The sequence below is a fragment of the Aythya fuligula genome, chromosome 1 (assembly GCF_009819795.1).
Source record: "Aythya fuligula isolate bAytFul2 chromosome 1, bAytFul2.pri, whole genome shotgun sequence".
NCBI classification, from domain to species: Eukaryota; Metazoa; Chordata; class Aves; order Anseriformes; family Anatidae; genus Aythya; species Aythya fuligula.
The window spans coordinates 27517765-27534101 of NC_045559.1; the positions used below are offsets into that span (position 1 = coordinate 27517765).

General features: G+C 37.1%; 1 protein-coding gene across 4 annotated transcripts in view; it reads right to left on the reverse strand.

Moving 5' to 3' along the window:
• The window catches only part of MDFIC (MyoD family inhibitor domain containing), a 96070-nt gene that overhangs the window by 33815 nt on the left and 45918 nt on the right, over positions 1-16337 (reverse strand). The window contains exons 1-4 of one of the 4 annotated variants that reach the window (XM_032194844.1): positions 15636-15776; positions 14501-14582; positions 12291-12446; positions 1252-1383 (exon numbers count right to left, since the gene is read on the reverse strand). In XM_032194844.1, coding sequence (XP_032050735.1) covers positions 1252-1383; positions 12291-12381 — 223 coding nt within the window. In that variant the 5' untranslated portion in view covers positions 12382-12446; positions 14501-14582; positions 15636-15776. Of the gene's footprint in view, positions 1-1251; positions 1384-12290; positions 12482-12862; positions 12883-14500; positions 14583-15635; positions 15777-16337 lie in introns of those variants that run through there. The other 3 variants (XM_032194869.1, XM_032194860.1, XM_032194852.1) reach the window with 3 other exon arrangements.

Below are 16337 nucleotides of genomic sequence, written 5' to 3' on the forward strand. Positions count from 1 at the left end.
AGCTGACTCCGTACCCACCTTCCCACATCCACAACCGAAGTACAAACCAATTGCTTGTTTACTCAGTCTAAAGTAAACAATATTTGGGGGTTAAGAAGACTCTCAAATCATAGAAGCAAATTCTTCTCCTTTATAGCCCATGAAGAATTATTTTTAAATTTTCAGATAAATATCTGACATGCTAAATTCAAGTTCTCCTATTAAGGATCTTGAAAACTATTCACTACATTAAGGATGTAACTATTTACCAGGATTAATTATTTATATTTATTATTTAGGAGAAGAAAAAAAAAAAAAAACAGAAAAAAAAAAGATTAACTAATATTTGAGTTTCTTTGCAAATCTTTACAGAAAGTTCAGGAGAAGCTGATCAAGAATATCCAGCCTAAGAGCTGGAGTACAACTCAGTATTGAGTCTATTTGCTTTTTGAATGCACCCTACGATTAGGGAAGTTTCTCCTGCTGCCCCTCCCTTGAACATCTAGTGTTCAAATATTCACAGAATTTTAAATCAGCAGTTAACAGAAATATTTTTGCCTCAGGAGAGTGCAATTATAGATGATATTTTGGATGATCTTTTGGACAGCATGTGATCCTCAAGTGAGAAAACTGGGAATAATCCTGTACACCTTTTTATGTTGTAAAGCATCTAAGACATACACTAGGAATGTGGGTTTGTAAAATTCAACTTAAAAAAAAAATATTAAAAAAATAAAGTCCATAGCACTTTAGATCTAAAACCTTGTCTTACAGCATTCTTCTACTTTTGAGAGGACTAAAACTACTTTCAGATTCAAAGCTCTGTATAAAATTACATCTGAACAGTCCTTAGCATATCTGGTAGAAACTTCTCAGTATAGTTTACCACTGAAACATATAACCTGAGAAATCTAAGGTGATGACATTGTGCACAGTTGCACAATGCAGCTCATGTGCCTACTAAATGCACAGATCATGAATAATATTATGAATATTATATTATTATTATGAATAATAATAATATGACATAAAGGGTTAAGATGTAGATACCATAAAGGTCTACAGTATACCACACTGCTCAAATCACACCTTTATTTCAATTTGTTATTTATAGATGCTGACAGAAGTCATTCCGGGAAATAAATTCCAAGACACGCATTATAGTTGCAACACAATTGCATTTGACACACATTTAAGGGAGTCAACAGGCAGTATCCCCTTACACTACTAAAGCAAGCCTAAATGGCAGCAATTTGTTCTGGAAATACTTACTTCTGATGAGGTCACCATCAGTGCGATTTCCCCAGACAGACTGCTCTTGTATCTCTGGCTGTACACTTTGGTTACTGGAAGGCTGTTTTATGTCTTTATCTCCTGCCGCAGGATTTTGTTGGTCATTTTTTTCTAAGTCGAAAGAAATTTGAGGGTATTAGTTTCTTTGGTATTTTTCCTCTACGTGAGCAAATCTCATATTTGAAGGTTAAAAACTAGAGAACATAAAATATAATTTTTATTAGCATCTCATATATTGTCCCTAGAAATAAGTCCTAATAAAGTCAATTTTCAGTTTGTTTTCCTTTGTAGATTCTTTGTAGTTCTCTCTTTAAAAAAGTCTTTAGTCTTAGTTATTGTTCCTTTAGTCATACAAAGAAATTCTCAGCACCTTTTGTAAGAACAACTTACAACTGAATTTATGTTTAGTTACTTTCCATGACATTTTCAGATAAAAATTTTAATCTGTCATACAGAAAACATAGTTTGTCCGTAAGCATGTGCCTCTGGCATATAAAAGCCACAGAAATTCCACAAAAGTCTGTTTTCCATTATTTAGAATTCAACATATGATTAAAGACAAATATTGTTCTAACATCAACACTGATTAGTACAAAGATTTTACTATAGCACAATTTTCTTGTCTTCATTAAAAAACTACACTTTTAAAAGCCATTCATGGAGTCAACTTTTAGCCTATGATGAAAGGAAAAATGATTTTCTCTCTCCAAGTGTATACAAGTTGCAAAGAAGTTTCCATGGTAAGGTTTTTTGAGGGATTCTTAACATTATTTTAAAAGAGAGCAGATCTTGTTTTGATGATTTCTCCAATAAACTCATGTAGACCTGTACTTTCTCAAACCAAAGTAAGTGACAGCCTTCATTTTCGCTGTTGTTAATGTTCTAAGTTTGTTTGTTCATTTATTTATTTTTACTGGCATTCAAGGAAACATTTCCAAATTACTTTGTTCATTATTCATAGTCATAGATTATTAGCTTATATCATTTACTTGAAGGATGTATAGAACACTAAATGTTTTCAGTTTGGAGTATTTTTTCAGAGTATTTATAATATCTAATATTTACAGTAAAACTAAAGTAAATGAGCAACTGCTGAAAAGTCTGTTAGCTCTCTTTTTTTTTTTCAACCTATAACATGTTTATAAACTACTTATCACAATGTAGTGATTTCATATCCTCTACCAAAGCATCAGTTTCAGTCCTCAGACACAGAGAAATTGCTTAGTGCTACAGCGACATTTTAAAGGTTAGTTTCTTTATGTAACCAACAGCAGTTTGAATTTAAATCCTAACTTTCTGCCTTTGTTATCCACCCTATTAAACTGAGCCATTGAACATCACTCAAAATAATATATGCCATATTGTATGTATAGTAGCATGTGCCTTCAAGCACTGCTGCTCCCCTTCTATTAATTTCCACCTCTGAAACATCTGACCCAGCTACCTATATGGTACTTATCTCTCTGCACTCCCTCACACCACTGTTTCCTCAACAACTTGTCAATATTTCTTCAAGCTCATCCTCAGATGAACAGTTTCACTGTGATTTACTTAAGTGATTGGAAAGATAGCTATTGACTTCAATGAATTTTGCACTTCGCCCTGTATGACTTAATCTCACCTAGATTCTCATCGTGTCCAAAACCAAAAAACAGCAAACAAACAGAATACTGGAGGATTATTTTTTTTCCCAAGCCCTTTGACAGACTTTAGTCACAAGTTATTTATCCCAAATATCTATCAGACACAAATATGACTGTATTGAAGTATGATGATTTTGCTTCTGCAGTTAGGTATTAGGTTCAAATGTGTCTCAAAAGTGTTTGAAAAGTGCCCTGAAATAGGCTGAATGAAAATAAGTAGCATCCTGGAGAGAGCTAGTGTAAAAGAACTGCAAGCACTGTACTATCCGCTTTTCATACAGAGTAAGCTCAAATGAGCTATTTTAAGACATTTGGCTCTTAAACTACTTTACTGCAGTAACAACACTAAGATTACAGCAATATCTACCCTGCAGTGGTAGTGCAAAACTGGAGAGTTGCTGTATAAATTTTTCTTGTATATGATACAACTTTGCAGAGCACTACTATTTCATGTTGTAAACAACAAATGAACTGTAAGGAAAGATTAGTATTAATATTACAAGGCCCTTGGCACTCTAAATTACATTTTTATCTAATAAATTTGAAGAAGTGCTGAATGCAATGAAATCATCATTATTTATAGGAATTCAATTTTCATTCCTCTGCTTGTTTTCTGTTTGGTATATACATATTCTTTACAGCTTGCATGTGCATTTTTCATGTTTACTTTTATTGTTCTAGCTGGATATAATGAACAGCCAGTCAAAACCATGTAAACAATATTAACAGTTAACAAGAAAGAAGTAAGAGGTGCTATTAAGAAGCAACAGCGGTGTTGCAATTGAATACCAATTTTGATAGGAAATTTGCAGGAATTTACATGAATTGAGTAGCTGTTCTTTGATTTACTGCATTCATATAAAGTCTTCCCTGAGAATGTTCATAATAGAAACTTGCAGCAGAGACATTAAGCATGTATTTGCTTAATTTGCAGTTCTAATCACCCACCAGAGAAATTTTTCTCCCAGCAGATGCTACTATAACAGTGTGGTGGGTTGTCCCTGACCAGAAGCAAACACCTTTTCTCCCCAGTGGGGTAGGGGGGAGAGAATAGAAAGAGCAAAAGTGAGGAAACTCATGGGTCAAAATACACTTTTAATATGTGAGAAAAAAAAAAAAAAAAAGTCAGAAATAAGTAAGTGATACAAAGGCAATCGCTCACCACCTCCCACAAGTAGAACGATGGCCTGCCAGTCTCCAAGCAATGGATACCTCCCCAGAAACATCTTCCCCTCAGTTGCTGTTGCTGAGCATGAGGTTACATGGAATGGAATGATATACCCTTTGGTCAGCTCAGCTCAGGTGTCCCAGATGTGTCCTCTCCCAGCCTCTTGCCCATACCCAACCTTCTCCCTGCGTGACATGCTGTGTAAGCTTTGTTCAGCAATAGCTAAAACACTGGTTTGTTATCAATGTTGTTTTAGTGATGAATCCAAAAAACAGCACCACAGAGGCTTCTGTGAAGAAATCTAACTCCATCCCAGCCAGACCTAGCATAATGGGCCTTTAGAAAAAGTGTTCAGTTATGTTTAAGATTTTTTTTTATAGCCACACTACTAAAAAAATAATACAGCAGACCACTGAAAATAAAGAAATTATGGATTCCCGATTAATTACTTGTTATTTCTCTTGACTGTGTATAAGCTCAAAGTTTTAGTACAAATAAATTTCTTAATTATTCCCTAATAAAATAAATTATAAAAAAAATAAAATAATAATAAAAAAACTTATGATGGGATCATAGAATTGCTTTTGTTATTATTATTATTATAAAAGTGTGGTGACAGCATATCAACAACTGATTACACATGAAAACAGCCTCAAGAACACTCGAGTCTGTATTTTGTTGATGCCATTATTTTTAGTGCATAAAAATAGTTACGAATTTATTTTATGAAAGGTAATGCATTCATGAAGCCAATAAAAATCCACACAAAGACCTTAACCTCCTCTGAAGTGCGATGCTTGTGGCAAACAGGGTTAATAAAACCTACAACAACTACAAATACTGATGGCTGGATCTGGCCATAACCAGGCATGTCATTTTTCCACTGTGTTTTCAAATAAATTAGTAACACTTCTCTGCTTTAATTAAGCTTAGCCTTAGGAAATTTTTGTGATATTTCTTTGGTATGTTAGCTGCTGCTTCCTCTAGTACACTCTTCCACTCTCAAGTGACTAACCTCCACAACTGAAAGCCAAGAAGAAAACCAGATGCTCTGCCTAGAAGATCAAATAATGGAAGGAAAAGTATCATTATGTTCTGAGTCTGGCTGTATTGAGGCAGAAACCCAATCTCTTCAAAACCATTGCAAGTTACTCCAGGTCATGTCACAAAAGCAACGTAGTCTTCTTACTTGTGTACTTGGTACTACTCGTGTTCAGGGCCCAGATCAGCAACCTGGATGGTTGTGCTGTCCTAAAGGAATAGTAGTCCCTAGGCTTCTAGCCAAAACCCTGTGGCAGTGATACTCAGACAGATCACACTCTGATTTATCCTGAAGTTAAGCATGGGCACAAATTCTACTTGCGTAAAGAATAATACAAATTTAAGTTTTAAATAAGGAAGAGATAAAACATGCAGGCAAAGTATAGAATTGAGATGGTTAACAACCTAGATCATATCTATATTACAGACAACTGTTAAGTTAAAAATTAAAAACTTTATTCATATCTCAAAATGACCGTTTCTTGAAATAAGTGATCAAAGTGAACTCCTACTTTTTTGTTACTTGGAATTATTAAAGGATATATAAAATCACTTTTATAGAACATTAATTTATTATACCACAATATTTTTATATTTATTTTTGGAATTAAACTGTAGTACATATATTTCATAGAATAAATCCTTGTTTTCATAGGTGAAAACTACTGCAATATTGTTAACTCCTGTTTTGGTTTAATTAATATGCAAGACTGATAGAAGAGATAAAAAAGACAGGTAAAGGATGTGCATTTGGAGGACACATCTCAGAGAACTCAAGTCTTTGACAAACAATTGTCTTTTCTTCTTCAAGTGCTTGTCCGTTTGTACATTCATACACTAGCTGTATCCACACGCCCTTATGTCTCTTGAGTTTACTAAGATATGGGTGTCAATGGCTGCTGCAAGACCAAGACAGCAAGCATGGAATCATGTTTTACTACATCAAGAACTGCGTAATGTCTGACCCATCAACATGCAAAAAGATGAGAACAAGTACCTATATATTAAGTAGGTTGGGCATCCTCATCCTTTTAAGGGCAGCTGATTTCTATTCTTTAGATGACACATAAAGCCATATACTGACTCAGTCATCTCTTCCAAAAATTTGAACAATGAAAGTGCTAGACCAGCAACATGACAAACTGGACCTGAGAAACAGATTCAGATTTTGCATATTGGCACTGTGGATGTAACAAGAGTTAAAAATCCCATGACTGTAACAGTAAAAGGCTTTGTTGCTATGACATTCATTTTCTGTTCACCAACAATGTGGTATACAGCACCAACGAGCAAGTAAAGCAAAAGCAGCTGCTGGGAAAGCCTTCTGGAAACCTGGGTGCATCATTCTCATCAAGGAGACAAAAACCAGCAAAATGGACTGGCACGGCTGACCACCACAAAAAAATGTAGAGACAGGAACAGTTCGACTCTTTCACTATTTAAGGACAGAGGAACAGTGGAAGCATGGGGCAAGGCTTACTTAGGCACCTAAATTTGACACAGCTATGGGGATGTAAACGTGAATCCTCCAAAGGCCTTAGTTATCTCTGAACAAGCAGATGTAGATTTAAAGACACATTGTGCAAAGATCATAAGCCATCCCAAATGGAATTTTGTCTTTCAAAGCAAAGAGATATTGATTGATTGATTGATTGAGAGAAAGAGAGAGAGTGAGAGAGAGAGGAAAGGTAGGTCTATGAGGAAAAAAGAAAGTTTCAGAATGTTTCCAGAAGGAGCATTAACAAAACATTTCTTTGTCTCAAGCATACAGCAGTTGAAAGAAATTGAAGCGCATACAGCAAATGCTGTATTTTAACACTTCTTTGTTCATTAATATCCTAGCTGGCAAGAAACCACTGACGATACCATTCCCTGCCTTTCACAACAGTAATACAATGGAACAGTGATAATACCAGGTTGCATAATGCAACTATTAGCAATAACCCCAGTAGTTACTTCATGAGCTGCCTAAGACTTTTATGCATTTCTCATAACAAGTTCAACTGTGCTATTCGTGGAACAGAAAGCCTGTTCCAGTTCATGGTTTGCCTGAAATCATCACATTTCATTAATGACTGGTTCTACAATCTAAGTGCAACGTTTATATTGATAATCCACAAATTATCAAGTCCAGAGTCCTCCAATGGAGTTAGATGCCTCCGTTTAGATGTTTGATTTTTTAAAAAATAAACTAACTTGCTTTTATTTCATTTCAGTGCCTTTCATTTAAATGTCTCATTACAACTTTCATTGGCCCCAAAAGCACTACTGAAGAAACAATCTCTTAAAACTAAAGCAATTCAACTGAACTTGGAAAGCTCTTCCACAGAATTTTCCATTTTTTATGGTACAAACCATAGAACAATTATGGATATACTGTAAGTTTGACAGCCTTTGCCAATGTTCTGTCATGATAAATTAAAAATAAATATGAACATGCAAATAAATACCCTGCACTATTAAAAACACAAGGTCCAAAATCCATAAGTGAAAACGTATTTTCATAAATAATCATACTAATTGTCATTTGGTCGGTTAGGAATTTATGTAATTCATCCGATGATGTTTCACATGTACAAAACTTAAGTTTCAGGTAAATGCTGAGTGATACTGAGCACAGTGGCTGTCTTTATTATCAAGTAGCACACTATAGTAATGGTGGACCTGTACAGTGAAAGATTTGATTTAAAGGACACTTATTATCCCAGGGACTTGGATAATACTTTGGACTAACACTCCAGTCTCAAAGACTGAGAGCTCTTTTCTGGCTGGAGTGCATCCAGCACATTCCTGCAGTGCATCTTCCAGATTATTTTGTTCAAAATGAATCTAGTCCAGGTCACTCCCCAGAATCACTCCAGAAAGTAAAATAAAGCAGGGGTGAACAGGAGGTTCATTTCAAAACTTCACTGCTGATCCAAATGAAAATATTACCATAGACATACTCAATTGCTGGATGCTGCTTATTAGGAAAAAAAAAAAAAAAGTGTTTAAAGCAAAGAGAAATCTAACTTCTGAAGGTCTGGAATGGAATTTGAGAAGAATGATTGTGATGTAAAACTAGCCTATGAGATGGAACGAAAATATTTCAAATTTGATGCAAGATCTTTACAGTCACCTCTGTGAAATACAAGTCTATGACACCCATGTGGACATGAATCACTTTACTGGAACTGCATGCACATGAAACTGAAAGAAGAAGTCTATTATTATGACTAGCTAGAGTTAGACATTTGTGAAAGTTTCAGGCATTTTAGTCAGTAACGTTCAATTTAGTGCTGACAGAAAACTATAAAACAAATTAACACTAAACTCTAGTCAGATTGAAAGCGGAAGCACAAATAGAGCAAGAATTTGGTACGTTCAAGCAATTTGAGTGTATGGGTTAACCGTTAAAATAAAAATCCATTACTCATAACACTGAGGCACTGCTAGCAAAGTGCAACAATTATGGTGATAGTAATAGCTGTTGCCTCAAGAATTTCTAGACATTCCCACTGTGAGTCTTCTGTCATCCCTCTCTCATCTAGTACTGTAGCACTCCTGGTCATGAGAACAGAAAAGCACACAAATATTAAGGGGGTTGAAACATGCTGTTGAAGAGGAGCACGTGTTGAGTGCTTTTATGAATGGAAGTTCTGAATGAACTAATGTGTATGGTTTCTTCAGACACCAAAACAGATTGTATCTCCATCCAGCAACAGTGATATGATTTGCACCGGGAAGAGTGGTCACTTACAGAATTTGACCCCTAATATTTCTACTAGACTTCACTATCCACTCCACCAAAAGATATATTTATAGATGGCAGTCTAACATTTTCTAAATGTTGTCTGATTCTCTAAATATAGTTCCATGTTTGTTGAACTTCTCTCTTGCATTCTTTGGTTTATTCAAATGCAGAGGATTTAATGGAAAAAGTCTACCCATATTGCTTGGGATTACTGCCCGAGCAATAATCCTGACATGACCTCTAACTTGCGAAATATTTTCCTTAAAGCAGAGAGGCTGATGGTCACAAATTGTCACATTCCTTGTCTAGGGACATTGAATTATTTCGGTACCTGCCACTCCAGAAAATACTTGACCACAGTCAAATTACAGGAGTATAGACATGACACTATTCACTCTGATTATATTGCATGGCACACAAGTAGAAGTAGTCATAATTTGATTCCAAGGAGCTCAGGAGAACAGAGACAGTATGAGCAGGATCTCGAACAACAGTCCACAACTAGACTTAGGCTTTTGGAAGGATGTGGCAAAAAGTGAACTAGACATTTGCAGAAATTAGGTTAAATCTTTCTTCCTCTCTCAGCAGCAGACTCTGCACCGATAATAGTCTAAAGACTGAAATGAGTTGCTACAAAAGAAGACACTGATTAAATCAACTCTCTCTCAGCACACTAATTGTGGAAGGGCAAAATCCAATAATCTGACAAATAGTTATTTATGCATTAATTCAAAAACGAAGCAAAGAAGCACAGTGAGAGCAGGGATGTTGAGAGAATGTTGGTTAAAGCAATGTAAGAAAATTCTTCTGAGTTGCAAAAGCCAGAGCATGACACATCTTTAGGCCAAAGTACTTCTCAACCTAGTTTTATCATCTCCAGAACTTATGTAAATCTCCCCATCTGCCTGAAGTTTTATTTCTTCTGTTTTGTTTTTGTTTGTTTGTTTTCCTTAGATTGTAGGATAGCTATTAGTTGAATATTCATAATTCAGTTGAATTTACTTTTCCTTTTATGAAAGAGAAACAATCTTCATCATCTTCTTCATCATCTGAATGTTTATGATGGCAAGCAAAAGGAGCACTTTGAAGATCTGGATTTTTTGATGATAACTCAAAGAACTACCAGAGAGAACAAAAGACTGTTCTCATAATGTAAAGTATCTGTATCAGTTATAAAATATGGAAAGCATATTAAAGTATGTCATTAACAATCAAAAATTATTTTTCACCAGAATGTGTTTAATACTTTGCTATACGTACAGCATAAGCCTTTTTTCTTTTTGACTGAGGGAACTTTATTCCTAGGTGGACACAAATTTAAAGTATCTATTGTAAAGACAAAGAGTCATCAATTATATATTAAAAAATGAGCCTAAGTAAATTAATAGTTATTTCAATTTACTACATATTTTTCCAAATACTTCTAACCTACTTCCAGAGGTAATGTGAATTTCAATCACAGCTGTTACACTTATCTCCAAATTCTACAGAAGTTGGTGTACTTCTGGATGTCCTGTGGGGTGGTATAGAGAGGGTTGGAGGGTTTTGAAAGTCACAGATATATTATCTTAGATCTTTAGCCCTGGAATATCTGGACTACCTTACCCTGTAACTACACACTGCAAAGCTGACAACAGAAATGCTGGAATATAGACTGGAAATGTTATGAACTCACCTCTTCCTCTTTCCACCCCCATTTCCCCAACAGACTTATGCTAGAAAAAAGCATCAAATATCCACAGTTATCCTTAAATCTAAGTTCACTAGAATTCAAAAAAGTCTTTCTGCGAACTATGCATATGCTTTAAAATTGATCACGTGCCTTAAAAGGTGTGGCAAGTGAGCAATCTTGAATCAACACATTATACTTGTTTGTACCTTAATGATCCCTGAAAAAGTAACTCCATAATCCTTCACCTTGACAGCTGTGTGCTGTAATTGTGTCATTCAGACTTTCCGCACAGAGCTTGTCTGTGAGAAGACCAGCGTTCCCTTCCTTACTTTTCATAAAACAGAAAGGTGGGTATTGAAAAATTTTAGATATGACTTTATTTCAGAGTAAAAACATAATTCAAAGTGGGACTGTAAGAATAAGACTGCTTTCCAGGCTAGTTAGCTCACTGGCTTACAACTTCAATAACTTTGATGTATGGCCTACGCATAAAATTTAACCAGTGTGTCCACTTGATCACATGGCAGACAAAATCAACAGATTGAAAATAAACATGTATCACAGATACTGATTTTTTCTGGCAAAAACATGATTTTAACAGCTCAGTTCTGCATGCTTGATCTTCTGTATCTAATCTTTTTTATTATTTTGTTTTACTGTTTAGAAGTTCTGAGTCATTTTCAGAACTTCTGAAAAAAAAAAAAAAAAAAAAAACAATAAGAGAAGTATAAGCCAATTTTATATGTCTCCTTGCCAATTTATTTATTTTTTTTTTTTTAAACTTTGCTACAGATACTTTCTGGTTTCTCAAACAAGTCTTCAACTTTGATTTCACATAGTTATTGATTTTCCAAGTTACAAAAGCAGAGACTGCATCTTTAATCCACAATTGCACAACTATGCTCTCAGTATCTGCTAACAGTTAACCACATAGATATAAAGTTGAACAATCTTATTTGTCTGTTCTTCAGGGACTTTTAAAACTGCTCTCAGAATTGTGAAAAGCAAAGATGTAGCTCTAAATGCAAAAAATAATAATTAAAAAAGTCTCATCTTCACAGACCAGAACTCAGTAGGCAAACACACTACCCTTTTTGAGGGTAACCTACAGTATACCTTGTCAAACTTCTCTACGTGAAGGTGATCGGAATATAAAGATATCTTGTGTAATTGCAAGTTGCACATAATTGCACATCATGTAAGGAATTTATTGCTATGATGAATGAATGTACTTTAAAAAAAAAAAACATTAGAACAGCAAATATAAAACAAGTTAATACTCTCAGAAACAGGTTTTAGGTGCAACATCAATGAGTGGCCTAAGAAAAACAGGGAAGTGACCTCCAACCTGAACACTCCTGCTCCAGGATCTACCTTTCTCAGTGTATTGCAAGACATGGAAAGAGAGAAGCTTTGCGGAGAAGAGCTCCTAAACACAAACACCAAGGCTGAGGAACAAGAAGGCAATTTTTAAGGAGCAGCATCTGCCTCTCTGTATGACTGCAGTTTTTCAAGTAGTGAAACGCGGTGCTGACATCAGTGCATCTTTTTTCTTCTTCGTCTTCCTTTACACGTTTTCTACATAGGAATTTCTAGTTAAAACACAGGCGTGGAAGCGAAAGTGTTACAGAGTTATACCAACGAGGGGAGGCCGGGGGGGAGGGGAAAGAAGAGAGGGGTTAAAACCCACAAAACAAATCAGCAAATGTATCATTCAAATAAAAGGCGCAACAATTACAGAGAAACTTTAAAGCAACTTACCTCGAGGGAGAGAGATCAAAGCGCTGCTTTCAGTCGGAGCTTGCTCTGGCCCTTCAGGCCCTGGAGGAAGAGGTTCTCCCACTTGGGACATCTGCCAGCTTTCTCACCGAGTCACGCAGAGCCTGCGCCCCCCTCCAACAAAACTAACACGCGACCCTGAAGGAACAAGCGAATGAAAGCACTCGTTAATCTATTTCACACGTTAAAAAAAAAAAAAAAAAAAACAACAACAAAAAAAACTTGCGGTTCGGGGGGCGAGGGACCGAGCAGGAGGAGGAGGAGGGACGGCAAATCCGAGCGGCAGCGACTCGGCGGGCACCGGGGAGCCGGGGGCGGCCCGGGGGGGGTCCCGGGGCGGCGGCTGCGGAGCCCCCCGGCGGCTCTGAGCTCCCTCTCTCCGCCTCTTCTCCTGCTCCTCCGCGGTGCCCGGCCCTAATCTCAGCGCCCCGGCCGCCCGCAGGCTCCTCGGCTCCCCTCTCCCGGCCCGCAGGGTTGGGGGGGGGAGCATCTTCCCCCCAACACGTCCCCCCGACCCCCCGTAGTCCCTGGGGCGGAGGCGTGCTCGCACACACCCGCACTCGCCCCCGCTATCCCCCCGCGGCCGCAGTCAGTCCTTTTCCATCATTTCCGGACGATGAAACATCCCGCTGCGGCTGGCGGCGGTGGTGCAGGTCCTGCCGCCCGCCAGCGCCGGGCCCGCGGGCTGGGCTGGGCTGGGCTGGGCTGGGGCTGCGGGAGAGCATTGCTGCCCCCCGCCCCCAGCCGGGCCTCCGGCCACGGAAAGTCCCCGAGGAGGCTGAAACCCGTCAGGCAGAACGAGGGAAAAAGGGAAAAAATAAAATAAAAATAAAAACACACCACCCTTGAAAGGCAGGCTTTCATGCCTGGACAGGGTTTGCAGCTGTAGCCTTTGGCAGAGGCACTGCTCGTGGGGCAACAGCTGGCGCAGAATTAATTGGGCCGCTGTGGTGGTTGTTTGCCTTCAACCAGTTGTGCCTCGGAAGCTGGGTAGCCAGGCACGTGAAACGCTGCAGGCCTGCACTTTCCACCCTTCTCAGAGCCCAGTTCCAGACCAACCCAATGCCCTAGTGTACCTCCCCTGGCAACATATGGATGTGTACATTAAAAGGACTCTAAAGTGTGTGTACAAAATTATTCAAACGAAAGTGAAGGATAGAAGAAGTGTTTTTCAAAAGTAATACCCTAGAGAGCAAACCACTTCCTCCACCAGCACCTGCCAAGAGACCTGACCTACCTGTGTTTTTTCTAGATAAGAAATACATTTCTTCCCCATTACAGGACTTGATTTGATTGTCAGCCTCTGTTCTTGCCCACACCATGCAGCATTGCCATTACTGCTCATGTACACGCTAGTGTCCATATGCTAAGTGCTTGACCTTGCTCATGCTACCACAACTTTGCACACCTCTCTAATAAAGTGTGTTCATGTTTACTCTGTAATTTCCTTAAAACTTAGAAACCAAATTTTTATTATGGTTGAGTAAATATGCTCTACTGGTATATCCCATCATGGTGTGAAAAGAGTTATCTTCTGAGAAGCTGAAAATAGGACTTAGAAACAGCCAAGTCGTAAACTACCTATGTCCTAACATAAAAGAAAAGAAATAATGGATATTTGTTTTGATACAAGTGCTAAGCAATGTGCTTAGGTATTAAAAGTAAAACTTCATTTCTTAAAGTTTAATATTTCCCAGCAATGCTTGCAAAACAACCAGTATAGAGTGTAAATACCTGAGTAGGAGCCATTTCATATATGACACCACACACTTTGGGGCATCCCCTGATTTCAACAGCCATCACTGTATAGCTTTATTATTGGTTACCACTGGTGTGAAAGAAGTGTGATGCAACTAATAAGACATGTTATGTACTTTCCTCTGAAAAATACAATCATTTTTAAGTATTTCAGTAAGCTGAGATGTTCTTTGGTACAACATAGTATTTCTTTAAACCTTTTAATGATAAAATGGAAAAAATATGTGCTATGTTTGGAAGAAGCCAAGTAAAAATTCCATTTGGGGTACGCAAACTTGTTATTGTATTGCATAATAATAATATGGATATCAATACCTATGCTTCTCATCTAAGAAAACATTGCATAACTTTCCATAGCTCCAGCATACAACAGCTCCTTCTCTCCTCACTGCCCAGGGGGCAGAGCAATTGAGACTTAAGGTAGAAGGACTTACCTCAAACTCGAAAGTGAGTCAGTAGCAGAAGAGAGGTTATGACTCATACCCAACGGACAAGCTTGTATTTTTCCCTCTGAAACTGGAAGCACAGCACAGAAGAGTGGGAGGAGCAATAAATTAGCCAACCACACCCTCCCTTCAAAACCTTTCATTGGGTAATACATATCGAACAGATACTATCCTTTTTTTTCCTTTTTTTTTTTTTTTTTTTTTTTTTAGGCGTGGTGTTTTTTGAACCTTATCTATGAAATACACTTGGTAACCTTCATGGTGTTTAGTTTATCTTCTTTAAAAAGATGATGGGATGAGCTCAGCCTGCCAAGGTTCAACTATGTAGATGCCTACGTACAGTTTAAAACAACTAAATCAATGAAAGAGAAACTCCAGCTGATGTTGCCATATTGCAATTGATGATAGTGTGAGATAACCCCAAGCAAGATCAGATAAAACAAGATAAGGGAATCTAGTATTAAAAAAAAAAAAAAAAAAGTGTGACTCATTGAAATAACATATTCAAAATATTGTGCAACACACTGTAAACACACTGTACTCTAAAAACCAAAAACTGTGATTACTGTAAAAAGATAAATCCAGATATGGTCACTGTTAATGAGATACCACAGATAGGCAAAATTAATTGGCATAGTAGAGCATATTACTGACATCCCAGCACGGCAAATCTAAAATAATTGTTTTATTCTTTTCCTTTAAAATATTTATCATTCTAAAATGTTACTGATTTTTTTCAGGAACCAGGTTATAGGCTTTGTGCATATGTATTGCGATATACTCTTCCATTGCTAGATCATAGCACTCACACTTTCAGGTGTGCTCTTCTAGACCATAACGGCAGATTCAGGGATAGATGTGAAAGGGATCTCAAAACATTTATAAAAAAAAAAAAAAGCCTTAGACACAAGGTCATAACAGGGCAACCAATCCCTTCTACTCCAAGGAAATCCAGCTCCAAAGAGCACAGAGAGACAAAGAGTAGGATACCAAAATGAAATTAGAGGCATGCAGATTTAACTCCAGAAATGGAGTCAAGAAATGCAGAGAAGCAATTTTTTTCCAGTAATACTGCACATTGCCCTTTAGAGAAAGAAGTCTATATACTGTAAATGATTCTTACCCAAGTCTAGTGGTTTTCTGCCATGGGATGGACTCTGCAGTGGAGAGGGAATATGAGGCTTAATTGCTGCTTTGCACTAGCTCAAATTGGCATTTGAGTATTAGACCTCATGTAAATCTGAATTTAAAATATGAAACACTATTTTTTTCTGTTTTAGTTTTCTGTTTATAGTGAACTATTTTATGTGAAATATTTTAAGACAGTGAAGATTTCATTAAAACTGATAAATTATAGAGTGAAACAATATAAAATATTCTAAGAAGAATTATTTCTGATGTAACTCTAATGAAGCCAAAGCAGTCACATGAAAGATGAGTTGAGCTCAACAAGCTTTATCCATCTTAGGGTGAAACACATCACACGGCATAGTTTATGGCAGTTTCAGCTATTGCTTAGCAAGCTCAAGCAAGTAGCTCACTCAGGCAGGTAATAGATCTCACCTGAAAAAGTAACAGATCATATATTGAGGCATGCAAAATGACATTTCATCACAACAAAATGTCAACTAGTAATTCATTACATTCCTACAAATAACTCAGGAAGAAATATTCAATATACAACTAAGTGTGCTGGATTGTTATTATTAAGTCAATTTATTTGCATATATTTTTTCAGTTACTCAGCTTTTCGCTCTGCATTTAATCTTACACCTTAATAAAAAACTTATTTAAGTCTTCAGAATAAACTTGAAATTCAGCAGAA